Here is a 13,853-nt window from a genome sequence, read left to right as displayed (position 1 = left end):
AATTTGAAAAAATAGACAAAAATGCACAACTGGACCAAATATGATGAGTATCACTATTTCCAGTGTGAAATTAGAGGAGAAAGTACACCCCAAGTGGACAAAAAGTTCTTATTCATGTTTTTTACTCTCAAATTTCAACGTGGACCTCATTAATCAGCTTCCCATCACGCTTCATGGAGGTGTAATTCAGCACCTCTTGGCCTTTCATCTGCACAGACCAGCATTCAGACTTGCAGAAAAATGACGCGCTGACCTGAGTAAGGAGGACAGCCGGGGTGTCCGCTTACACAGCGAGGCGCTCACAGTGACGTCATCGGAGGCCTTTTCAGTTTGAATCGCGTCCGACTGATAAAAGGAGCGCCTGAAACGACTGCTCTGTCATCCTCACACACACAAGCCGAAGCTGCTTTCTCTGCGGTTAAGCTCAGGAGATCTGGGCTCACGCAGTCTTAACTAATGTGCATCCACCAAAATGTGATGGTGAACCATGCAGCTGAATATGCGGCTCTCAGCTGTTTGATGTCTGTCCGTCAGCTGTGCTGTTTGTCCTTTCTGACGCCGAGTGCACGTGGAAGCAGAGCCGTGATCATCAAACACAATGTGGGAGCAGCCAGAGTCGCAGTCAGATCCAGTTCTGTTTATATTAATGCTGCTCATTATGATTCCAACTCTGTTTCCGCTGCTGCTGCCGGTGTTTTTCTTGTCTCGGGTTAGTTAAGTTTTAGATGGGCCTCGGTCTATCTTGGGATATTTTCAAACCAGAATCCATTTTGTATCTGGACCTCGTGAAGACCTCAATTTTAAGATTGCAGTTCAAAAGTTGTGGGCAAGCCAGGTCATCTACGGAAACATATCTGTCCATCTGTTTACTTTCTGACTCTCATCCTGGACCCTGGTGGCAGCGGTCTGAGCAGAGATCTGCAGACTTCCCCGTCCACAGCCACCGAAGGCAGCTAAGAGATACAATCTGCCCCAGTGCCTCCTGCTGATATGTCCAACACAACTCCATCCAGAAAGCATCCTGACCAGATGCCTGAACCGCCTCAGCTGCACTGGAAAAAATGCCCCTCCAAAAATAAGTAAGAAAAACAACAAATAAAAGATGTTTTTGCTTGAAATAAGCAAAACAAATTGCCAATGGAACTAGTGAAAATCGGCTTGTCAAGATTTCTTGAAATAAGATGTGATATTTAGGACTTTTGAGTTAAAAGTGATCTTGAAATTAGCTTAAAAACCTCTTCAAATGAAAAAAAAAGCTTGTTTCATGTGATATGTGACTCAAAACAAGATGTTTTCAAGACTTTTTCACTTAACAAGATATTCCAGATGTATTAAAACAAGTCCCTATATCTGGCTGAAATAGTACTTGTTAGGCAGTTGTGTCTTATATCAAGTGTAATGAGATACTCAATGAGACAAATATACTTGGTAAGATTTAGATTTTTTCCAGTGTGGCCCCTTTTGATGAAGAGAAGCACACTGGAAAAAATCAAAGTCTTTCCAAGTATATTTGTCTCATTTCTAGTCAAAATATGTCATTACACTTAATATAAGACACAACTGCCTAACAAGTACTATTTCAGCCAGATCTAGGGACTTGTTTGAAGACAATACATCTGGAATATCTTGTTAAATGAAAAAGTCTTGAAAACAAATTGTTTTGAGTCACATATCATATGAAACAAGCTTTTTTTTTTACATTTGAAGAGGTTTTTAAGCTAATTTCAAGATCACTTTTATCTCAAAAGTCCCAAATATCACATCTTATTTCAAGAAATCTTGACAAGCCGATTTTCACTAGTTCCATTGGCAGATTTATTTTGCTTATTTCAAGCAAAAACGTCTTTTATTTGTTGTTTTCTTACTTATTTTTGGAGGGGCATTTTTTCCAGTGCAGGATCTCTACTCTGAGCTGCTCCCAGATGTCTGAGCTCCCCTTCCTATACCTAAGGGTGAGCCCAACCTCCCAGGGGTACCTGGAGCGGGCAATCCACCCACGGCCTCAGACTCAGAGGTGCAGCAGCATTAGCCCGCCCCTTTGCTTTGTCATATTTTAAGCTTATCTCCCCTGATGTGTTCAAATCAACTCAAATCAAATTTATTTGTGGCACATTTCATGTAGAAAACAATTCAAAGTGCTTTACATCAAATAAAAGCATTGCAGCAGGGAGTGGAAGAAGCATTAAAAATACATAAAACAATATAAAGAGAAACAAATGAAACAATTTAAATTAATTTAAAAACAAGCAACAGTCTAGATAAGTTCAAAGATATCGTGCAGATTTCATGAATAGACGCATGAGAAAAGAAATGTTTTTAACCTGGATTTAAAAATGTCTCCATTTGGTGAAAGTTTAATCTCCACTGGCAGTTTGTTCCACTTGTTAAACCCAGTTAAACATTGTTTATTTCATCATTAGCGGCAAACAGAGGACACAGAATGAGTTTATCTCCACTCAGTCTGACAGCTGCGGTGCAGGAAGAGCTCGATGTGTGACGCAAAAAAAACTGATTCTGGGCCTATTTCATGTTTATTGAGGAAAAAATTTTAAGTGGGACAATTTTGTGGTTTATGGCCCAACTTTCAGAGCAACTGTTTGCTAATCTGTCACTTGTAAAACAGAATTCGGGTCGTTTTCAGCTCCGTCGCCATCACGTTACAAGAGGCTACTATTACCACCAACATTTAGAGCCCGATCTGCTGCCTGAAATGGCCTCACGATCAGCACAGACAGATGCAGCAACAACGAGTCTATCCTCCATTTTCCCTGGTTACTCGGGTGACAGATTCTGTGAAATGTGGCCGCGACAACACAATCGCTATTCTAAAAATGTAAGAGATTTAAGAGATGACGCACAGAAAAAAGTGACCAAACCCCTCCGCCCCCTGGGTGCCCCGAGAAATTCTGACAATAAAAGTCATAAACGATTAAAAAAAAAAAAACACATTTTGTGTCTAATGTGCAGAGACGGAACGCCACAAACATGAAGAGTGAAGTGCATGCTGCTTTGTCCCACTTCTGTTCAGACAGTAAAGGTCACACGGCTTTTGTGACCTTGGACCGGCTCCGACTGGCTTTGGTTTCCTCACTAAGCCTCCTTCTCCGGTCTTTGCCCACAACAGTTTGTTTCAATGGGCCAGATGCTTTCTGATAGACCCTAACCTGCCCAATCTGTACGTTTCCTCATGAAAACAGCAGGTTGTTTTGGTTTTTTTTAACATATATTTATTGGTTTTTCATGTTAATATAACAACATCCAACAATTTAAACATCCAAAACATATGGCAGTAAAGAAAATAATAATTAAATGATTAAAAAAGATACAATAAACCGCAGTAATTAGACAGCAAATTACTGTGCAATGAATATGAAATAATGAAAATAATGCAAATAATTAAGTAAATAAACACATATATAAATAAAAATAATAATAATAGTAATTATAATAATAAATTTAAAAAAGTATTCAAAATGTAGGTTAAAGCCTGCCCAACAACAAATTAAATAATTTTCATTATCTCATTCTCCCTCCCTCAACAGTTCCAGAAATATCCTCCAAATATCATACAATTCAGAAGCCCTCTTTCTAACAATATAGGTCAGTTTCTCAAGAGCCAAACTTGATGTTAAGTTATTTAACCAGTGGGTAAAAGATGGGCAACCAACATTCTTCCAGCATATTGCAATACAGCGTTTGGCCTGCAATAAACACTGGAAAAAAATCAGTCTTACCAAGTATATTTGTCTCATTTCTAGTCAAAATATCTCATTACACTTAATATAAGACACAACTGCCTAACAAGTACTATTTCAGCCAGATATAGGGACTTGTTTGAAGACAATACATCTGGAATATCTTGTTAAATGAAAAAGTCTTGAAAACAAATTGTTTTGAGTCACATATCACATGAAACAAGCTTTTTTTTTTTTTACATTTGAAGAGGTTTTTAAGCTAATTTCAAGATCACTTTTATCTCAAAAGTCCTAAATATCACATCTTATTTCAAGAAATCTTGACAAGCCGATTTTCACTAGTTCCATTGGCAGATTTTTTGCTTATTTCAAGCAAAAACATCTTGTATTTGCTGTTTTTTTACTTATTTTTGGAGGGGCATTTTTTCCAGTGAACAAAGGTCGACCATTTTTCTTTCCTTACAAGATAAAGAACAGTCATCTGGATAAATGCCTAAAATACATACGAAAACAGCAGTTTTGTGGCTCCACATTGACTGCTTTTACTGTCTGTGAAACTTTAGGAATGGCAGCACACGCATACAGAAGAACCCTTTCTTCTCAGACCCTGCTTATGTTGCTCTTTAGCGGTCATATCAAGCAAAGATACCGAGCCTGTTGGTTCTCATCGTGTCAGCTTGTGCAGAGAGCATCTTAATGATTTGCAGAGATGCAGACTTGCAGTTTTGCTCACTCCTGAAGTGTGAGAAGCAGCTGAGGCGCAGAGATCCCAGCAGAAGCTTTCAATTTAAACAATTATACCAGATGACTGCAATACATCAGCCGCTTTAACTCTTCATTTGAGGAGGGCTTGAACTTGTAAGACAGTTTTCTCAGCAGTTTTTACAGTTATTTACACAAGTAAACGCTACTTTTACTGAGGAGTTTTTCAAAGCTGCCTATAACAGCTGGCTCCTCATCGATGCTCACTCTAATAACTTTAACTTTAGAGGCCATCAGTCTGTTATCAGGCAGAGGTGGGTAGAGCAGCCAAAAATTGTACTCAAGTAAAAGTACAGTTACTTCAGAATAATGTGACTCAAGTAAAAGTTAAAAGTAATCATCCAAATAATTACTTGAGTAAGAGTAAAAAAGTGCTTGGTGAAAAAACTACTCAAGTACTGAGTAACTGTTGAGTAACGTCTGATTTATTTGTTAACACAAGCATTCAATCAGACAGACAAAAATACTAAATAATCATCTTTAGGCAAATTAGAGTTCATCCAATTGATAAAATAAATTAAAATGAATTAATTAATTACAAAATAGCTTAAATTAAAATTATCCAGATAAATTCAAGTACTTCAATAAAAAATGAGAGACTTAGGAAATGTTTAAAACATATGTAACCCATATGTAACCTAAAAAACAAACATTCACCTATCCATGGGGAAAAAACGAGTTTAGGAAACTTACCGCTACATGTTTACTCAAGTTAGATGCTGAGTTTCTGCTGAAATGTGCGTTTGTTTTGGTTGACACAGAAGACACATAATGTAGCTGCTGTTTCTCACTCTTTGTAAGGTAAACATGCTTTCAGTATGAGGCCTCGTCTGCGTCTTCATTTCCCACCGTTGATTCTGACATTTTTCATCTGTTTCTTTTTTTGTTTGCTACGACTGTAAACTGTAAAGCTAACCCGTCCCGCCGCTGAGATTGAGTATGGTCACGTGACCAGACTGCACGGCTGCGTCTGATTGGTGGAACACAGTCAGGTGGTAGAGCCTTTGGCGGAAGTCTCTCTCTCTGTCAGAATAAAACATTAAAATGAGGCGTACGCGGGGGATAAAAATAATGAGGCGTAGAATACCAAAGAGGTAAGAAAAGAAGTAACCAGCTCATTGTAGCCTAATGTAGCGGAGTAAGAGGACAGTTTCTGCTGCACACATCTACTCAAGTTAAAGTAAAAAGTATAGTGATTTAAAACTACTCCTAGAAGTATAATTTTTTCAAAAACTTACTCATGTAAATGTAACTCGTTACTACCCACCTCTGTTATCAGGTCATGCAGGATTATGTACGTTTAGAAACTGAGTTAAAAAACTAGAAACAGGTTGGAAAGAGTTAGAAGAAAGAAGAACCTACAGAGCAGATACTGAAAATGAGTCTCTTATTGTTACTGCTTGCAGACTCATAAGCAGGTTTTAACCTGAAACCTCGTTAAAAATTTGGATGGATTTAAAAATCAGTTGTCGGGGGAATGTGAATAAGTCCACGATTAATCATAAGGACACAAAAAAGCACCACAACAACAACACTGTACTGTGTTTCTGCCCAATCATGTTGTGTCCCGCTGGCCTATTAGGAGCTGTTTCAGGGCGCAGAACTTGAGGAGAGTCCTTAAAAGCAGAACTTTCATATTTCAAGGACTAATTTTCTACACAAATATTAGTTTCGTCCATTAAATCACTTTAAAAGTGATCTCACTTGATATCCTTTGCAGCTGTGGCTGTTATTGTTGTGTTAAGGGCTCTATCATCCCCTTGAATAAGAGCAATTTGCAACCCTGTATTTATAGTTCCAGTTATTGTTTTTGCTGTGGATGACTCTTTATCCTTTAAGCGCCGTGTTCCACTCACATTCAGTTTATGGGAGACACTGAAAAGGTGATTAATCATCATCTGGAATCGTAGCGAAACATCTAAGAAGGTAATTATCTGTGCTGTTTGAAATGACACAAAGTAAGCAGTTAAGATTATGCCTTACTGCAAAACTTTATATTACAGCGAAGACTTTGCATCTTAATTTCATTGGCACAAGTCGGTGAAAGTGATGTACGAGTGTTGGAACCTGCATCAGTTTTTCTTCTTTTAGCAGACTACAAAAGGGGCCCACATCTTGAATTTCCTCCTTTTAGCTGCTTTGACTTTGAGCCAAGCTAACTAAAGCTGTGACTGCATTACTTCTGCACATCCAAACGCACTCCGAGGCGAAGTTGTGTTTTCGCTGCTAATCACTCTCATATGTGGAGGGGCCACTGGAAGGCGTGTTGTTTTATCTCACGTCGTCATCTGCGGCTCTGACTGCAAGCATGTGCTGTCGGTTAACACTTAAACACAGAGTGAAGGTAAAAGTCTCAGAGAATTACAGAGGACAGGCCTGTCCATAAATGTGCACCGTTGCTGCGCACACGATGATAGCTCTGCTCATTCATGCGCTGTACACACTCAAGGAAGAACTACTGTTTTAGCTCTGAGACTCGAGTGGATTAACAGCTTATGGACACACTCCTCCATGGCTTTACACACAAACCCCCTTCTTTTCCTCCACACGATTGGCTTGACTTAATCTCTAATTTAGTCTCCTTTTTGCAAGAGGAAAGAATTAGCTTGATGAATTGAATAGTGCGCAGGCATCAGCTCGCTACTGAGTGAAATTTTCATTTTATTTGCATCTTAATCTCGCTTTTAAAGTCAAACCTTCATAAGATTACACATGCAAATTAAACACACAAGGTTAGTATGAACCTGGGTTGGAAGTCTTTAAATGAATGCTGCTGTATGTTCACTTTACTTAAAGTAGTATGATGACACTTTTATCTTATTTTATCTTATTTGATTTTGTTGTATTTTATTGCTTTCACTGTTCTTTTGTTTTCATTTATTCTTCTCTTTATTTATTACCTGCTGTAAAGCACTTTGGTACATCGTAATGATTGTTTGTAAAGGGCTGTATAAATAAAATACATTAACATTTACATTTAAACCATGTTAGCTTTTTATTTCAAAAGGTTGGACACTGCACATGCAGGTTAATCAGAAAGCATTAGCGGAGTAACTGTGATTTTAGCATTTTTGATTTGCAGTTTAAAAGATGTGAAGGGAAACAGTTTCACTTACACTCCTCCCATAATAAAGTGCTCTTTTGTTACGGTTACATGTGATTTTAATCAATCAGTGTGACAGAAACAAGCCGGATGAGGTGAAAATGTCTGCGTCTGAGTGCCGTGACAGTGTTATGGTCCGTGGGTTCAAGGCGTAAGGACACGAATGCAGACTTAAAAAAACAAGACTTGATTTATTAATCTAAAACAAGGTTAAAGCAAAACGCGGCTGAGCCGGATGACAAGACCAGAACTCTGAAAACAAAACATGACTAAGACGAAACAAAGAACATGACTTGGAAAAACAAAAGGTGTGGCGTGAAAGGTAAATGTGCAAGGCGCAAGGATCTCAGCCAGACTGTGAGAAAACAGGGAACCTAAATACTGTGGGGATTGATGAGTGAACGAGTGCAGGTGATGTGAGTGAAACTAATGACCTGAACCCAGGGAGTGAGGGAAAAACAAATGGCAAAACTAAAACTAAACATGAGCTAGAACACTAAAGACTAAACACCAAGGCATGAGAAACTAAAAACATGATAAAACACAAAACTAAGAACTAAAAACAAGGCGCAAAACCCCATGTTGGTGACAGACGGAGCCTTTAACACCTATTTTCAGCTGCATTTGAATAAAGCTCCAAATCTGAAGCTTGAGTTTCAAAACTTAATCACATTTTAAATCCTGATTTTATCTATTGTTCTTATTTCTTTCTTTTTTTGTTAAAAATTTAAATCGTGCTTTTTATTTCTACTGTTTTAATGTATCTGTAAAGCACTTTGAATCGCCTTGTTGTTGATTTGTGCTGCACAGATAAACCTGCCTTGCCTTTAAACTGCAGATGAGGGATGAATTGGTTCAACTTTGGGGCGTCTTTGGTGGATTTTTATGCTTCAAACTCTCCTTTGAGTGGAGATGTCAGTTGGCAGGTGTGTGGCCCAAAGAGTGAGTGTAGAAAACTCTTATGTGCATCAAACCCAAACTCAGATCTGACTTTTAGCCAAAAAAAACAAAGAGCAAGAAACTGAGTTGTTTGGATTGAACGAAGGGGCAAAGGGACAGTTTGTGATTTCTCCTCTCAGCTCTGGCTGTTACATTTGTCTAATAAGAGTGTAATTGGACAAAGGTTTGTGCTGTTCTGATGGGCCTGTTTCATGTCAGACTCCTGAAAGAAGATACCGTTAGAGCTGCGAAGGAGTTAAGAAATAAAGCCGTGTGTTTGCGCAGTGAGCACCCTTAAAGATCCCCATCATCCCTGTGTTTGGTGTCTTGATGCGAGCTCGATGTCAGGTAGGGACGGACACTGATTCTAATGGGATCAGGCAGACGTTAATTAGCACGCTGCTCTGTGTGTGCATGTACGTTTTCCTGGTTTTTAAACCTCATTTAGGCCCATAAATGCAGACCTTGTTGGTACCAGGAGTCTTCGTGGAGAATCGTCTGCCTCTAATGAGGCAAAATGTCATTTCTGGAGAGTGAAATGTGATTTTTAGATTGAGTTAAAGCAACGGTTAGACGGGTCAGAGCAGTGTGTGTGTGTTTCAGCTTAAACCTGCAGTGGATCTCTCTTAATCCCGTTGTTTTTACCTCCTCAAACCAGCTCCACACTGGAAAAAATGTCCCTCCAAAAAGAGTAAAAAAAACAACAAATACAAGACGTTTTGCTTGAAATAATAATAATAATAATAATAAATGGAACTAGTGAAAATCGACTTGTCAAGATTTCTTGAAATAAGATGTGATATTTTGGACTTTTGAGATAAAAGTGATCTTGAAATTAGCTTAAAAACCTCTTCAAATGTAAAAAAAAAGCTTGTTTCATGTGAAATCCGACTCAAAACAAGACGTTTTCAAGACTTTTTCATCTAACAAGATATTCAAGATGTATTGTATTAAAACAAGTCCCTATATCTGGCTGAACTAGTACTTGTTAGGCAGTTGTGTCTTATATTAAGTGTAATGACATATTTTGACTAGAAATGAGACAAATATACCTGGTAAGACTTTGATTTTTTGTCAGTGCACTGGAAAAAATCTAACTCTTACCAAGTATATTTGTCTCATTGAGTATCTCATTACACTTAATATAAGACACAATTGCCTAACAAGTACCATTTCAGCCAGATATAGGGACTTGTTTTCATACAATACATCTTGAATATCTTGTTAGATGAAAAAGTCTTGAAAACAAATTGTTTTGAGTCACATTTCATATGAAACAAGCTTTTTTTGACATTTGAAGAGGTTTTTAAGCTAATTTCAAGATCACTTTTATCTCAAAAGTCCTAAATATCACATCTTATTTCAAGAAATCTTGACAAGCCGATTTTCACTAGTTCCATTGGCAGATTTTTTTTTGCTTATTTCAAGCAAAAACGTCTCGTATTTGTTGTTTTTTTACTTATTGTTGGAGGGGCATTTTTTCCAGTGTGAACACGATCTCCAGTTTCAGGTTAAAGCAAACTTGGTTTTTGCTGTGTTTGCTTGTTAAGTGTGTTGTGTGGTTGCGCCTCTAAATGACACCTTTCACAATTGTTTCATTTGCAATCTGATCTCAACATTTAGGAAATGTCACCTTTTTGGTCAAACATAAACTGTTCTTTCGCAAAAAGGCCGGAGGGATCTGTGAGAAAGACCCAATGGCTGTTCGGCCGCTCTGTTTTAAGGAGGGGTTCTGGCAACGGCTAAACACTCCACTGTACCCGGGACAAGTGGTCTGTGTGTCAGGCTCAAATGAAATGGGACAAGTCCCCCGAGAAGTCAGATAAAGACCGTAGGAAAAATTGAGCAAAAAGAAAGGAATGAGCATACATGGAGATAAGAGTAGATGTGTACATGTAACATTGGAGAGTGAAAACACCGCCCACATACGAGTGGATTGTCACGGTGCTGAGGTTTTCCAGGTCAGGGGTTCAGGGAGAGGCAACACCTGAATGCACTGTGGTCGGGAAACATTCCTCTGGGCTTCAGAGATGACTCCTAATGCCACTAATGAGTCTCCACAGAGGAGCCCTGCTCCACGGTGGGTCTGGTAGGAAGGAGGGAAGCTGAAAGGGGGGGGGCGAGAAAAGTAAATAAAAAAGTTGGAAAAAAGATAGAGTTGGATTTGGATGAGTGAAATGGAGACAGTCGGGTCTGAGAGATGTGAGAAGAGGGAACAACAGAAGGAGAGGATGGAAAATATGAAAGAGGGGAAACAGCCGCACCGTCCCAATGAGCAACATGACATGTAATGTTTTATCTGGATCAGGAGCTTAACAAATCTGAACCTTTTTATTGGCTTTTCTCAACCAATCCGAGGCGTAGCTTCATTGCTGGAAACACTCTCAGCCTTACCCAGAGGTTGCCAGTTATTACAGTTATTAAAGGGATAGTTCGCCTCTTTTGACATGAAGCTGTATGACATCCCATATTAGCAACATCGTTTATGAACATCTTCTTACCCCCTGCTGCGTCCTGTGAGCCGAGTTCCAGCCTCGTTTTGGTGTTGACGAAGGTAGTCCGGCTAGTTGGCTGGGGTTTAAAAAATAAAGCTTCTTGCTTCTCAAAATAATATGCGTTCAACAGAGTAATACATTTGCATCACAAAATCGTTCTCCAGGAAAAAGTCAGACTTCACAATCGCTTGGCACTATTTTCTCTCCTTTCGTATCACTGCGTTCAGCCACCTGCCGATAGCTGGACCTGTTACGGTGTTTGCTGCTCGGTCTGCACGGTCTACACAGCAGGCAGTGATACGAAGGGAGAGAAAATAGGGCCAAGAGATTGTGAGGTCTGACTTTTTTTGGATGAACGATTTTGTGATGCAAATGTATTACTCTTTTGAACGCATATTGTTTTGAGAAGCAAAACGCTTTATTTTTTAAACCCCACCAAACTAGCCGGACTACCTTCATCAACTCCAAAACGAGGCTGGAATTCGGCTCACAGGACGCAGCAGGGGGTAAGAAGATGTTCATAAATGATGTTGCTAATATGGGATGTCACACAGCTTCATGTCAAAACAGGCGAACTATCCCTTTAAACTATATCCACCTCATTGCATTTTGGTCCTTCCCCTTAAGCCGTTCTCTTTTCTCTTCCATGTTTGCTCGTGGAGGTGAGCTATCCATGGGGGAGCTCCAGGACCCATTCCTCGTCAGCGTGCACCTCATCGCCGACCCCGGTCAGGGGAAGGTCCTGCAGCGCGCTGCCGACACGGTGCTGGCATGGGTTCACCCTGAGCTGCAGCTCTTCAGAATCTCGGAGCGAGCTTCCGTTTCCCAGCGGCCTCGGCCAAAGCGCCATCAAAGCGGCAGCCCTTCTGCAACAAGTCAGCCAGCCATGGCGGTCATCCTCTTCCTCCAGGAGGTGTGTGGCGGTGAGGAGAACATACTGATGCTGCACCACACCCTGCAGAGGCCGCCGTGGCGTTACCACCACACGGAAAAGGTCAGCAACGGCCGCCGGATGCTCCCGCTGACACCTTGCAGTCAGGACTTTTTCACCCTGTGTCCTGGCACGCCTCTCTGGGCCGTGCGACAGGTCCACTATGGCAAGGAAATCGTGCGGTTCACATTTTACTGCCGCCACGAAAATTACGCCGACATGGTCCGGCTGTACAAATTGCTGCTTCAGCGGAGAGTGGCACAGAAGAAGGAGGACTTCTGCTTCTTTGTGGTGTACTCGAATCCCGACATGGAGATCCAGTTGTCGTTTAAGAGGCTTCCGCGTGGCCAAAGTCCTGTGGTGCTGGAATCAGCCGTGATGGAGGTGAGAGTGCGGGATGTTGGAGTTCTGGTACCCCTGCTGCCACACCCCTGCAGCCCCATCAGCGAGGTCCGCTGGCAGACCGAGGACTACGACGGAAATAAGATCCTGCTGCAGGTTGGTGCTGTTCTTTTCCCTGTGCGTATTTATTCTCAATAAAGATGGAAGCTAAAAGCAGAGCAAAAACGAGATTTGGGACGTCACGATACCAGACCTTTAGGAGTCGATACCAATACCAGTGAAATTCCACGATTCTCGATACCCAATTCAATAAAAAAACAAAACAATGAATTCCATGTACTTCAACATACTAATTTATTAAAAACATTTGAACATTAGAAACGGCATTTAGCGTTCAAGTAAATTTCATCCCCGGTACCAACGGTACCTACGTTACAGTAGAAAAACGAGTACCGTCATGTTTGTAGAATTGTGGCATCGACTTGGTACCGAAGTATCGGTTGTTATGACATCCCTAGTTTTAGATTCGGATGTAAAACAGATTCTGAATCCAAACAAGAAGCCTTTACAGCAAACATTTACCAGCGTCTAGTTCTTTTCTATTTAGAGGTCCTGATTTGATAAATCCATCCAGCATATGAGGGCTGATACAATATTCACTTTGTTTGGTATATCCGTGTCAGACTGGTTACATAACAATGAATGCTGCTGGAAAACTTGTGTGCGGGTGAATATGCTCTTGTTTGAAGACGGACTGACACAGAACGCTCATTGTTCGGAGGATATCGGTTTCAGAGGGGATATGTGTCCAAGCAGTGTGAGATAAGCAGTTTGGAAAGTTCAAGCCGATTAAGCTTCACTCCATTACTGGGATTGGAGCAACGCTGAGAGACAATAAGCTAATCTACGATGACAATGGACCATATGCATGATGCTTAAGTGCCACCTGGTCTGAAGTCGTGTCTCCTTAAGCTTTAACTCTTAGATCAAACAGTGAGAATATGGCTCATCTGTTGCTGGATTGAGTGTTAAAACGGGCCTTTCGTGTCTATCTTCTGCACTGTTATAGTGTCATTTATCTCCATTTACAGTCTGATAATCCTCAGTGTTTCAGATGGAAACAAATCAGCAGTTTTAATTATTTTAGTTTGGTCTGTTTGGTGTGGCCAGCGGCTGGAAATCAGGAATGTTTCTGCAGTGCAGTTCATCTTTAAAATGCAGTCATTCCTAAATTCATTCAAACTTAACTCAGTTTATTTGGACTGATGGATGTTTGATCAGATTTATACCAGATGTCAGCCTCAGTTCACTACTTGTGACAGTAGGAATGTCACAGATATTTGGTTTTTGATACTTGATACCAAGTTCAGTACCAGAAAATGTCAATCAATCCATTTAATGGGTATCAAAATATGTTATTTTAGTTGTTAACTTATCTTTAAGAAGCTGCTGCAGTTTCAGTGTGTCAGCACACACAGAAAGGTTTATAAAGACCACAAACCATCGCTGTTTTAGACTTATCACACCTGTTCAATCACTGTATATAGAGGGTATGCAGAGATCTTTATGCATCTTTATCATATAAT

At 40.1% G+C, this 13,853-nt stretch overlaps 1 protein-coding gene across 2 annotated transcripts in view; it reads left to right on the top strand.

The window, feature by feature from the left end:
• Positions 1-13,853, top strand: part of fam124a (family with sequence similarity 124 member A) — a 41,444-nt gene that overhangs the window by 15,348 nt on the left and 12,243 nt on the right. For both annotated transcript variants that reach the window (XM_075479964.1, XM_075479965.1), the window contains exon 3: positions 11,657-12,423. In XM_075479964.1, coding sequence (XP_075336079.1) covers positions 11,657-12,423 — 767 coding nt within the window. The remainder of the gene's footprint in view (positions 1-11,656; positions 12,424-13,853) is intronic.

This window comes from Odontesthes bonariensis, chromosome 12 (assembly GCF_027942865.1).
Source record: "Odontesthes bonariensis isolate fOdoBon6 chromosome 12, fOdoBon6.hap1, whole genome shotgun sequence".
Lineage (NCBI taxonomy): Eukaryota > Metazoa > Chordata > Actinopteri > Atheriniformes > Atherinopsidae > Odontesthes > Odontesthes bonariensis.
The sequence above is the reverse complement of the archived record's forward strand: the minus strand, read 5'-3'. Positions and strand labels throughout refer to the sequence as shown.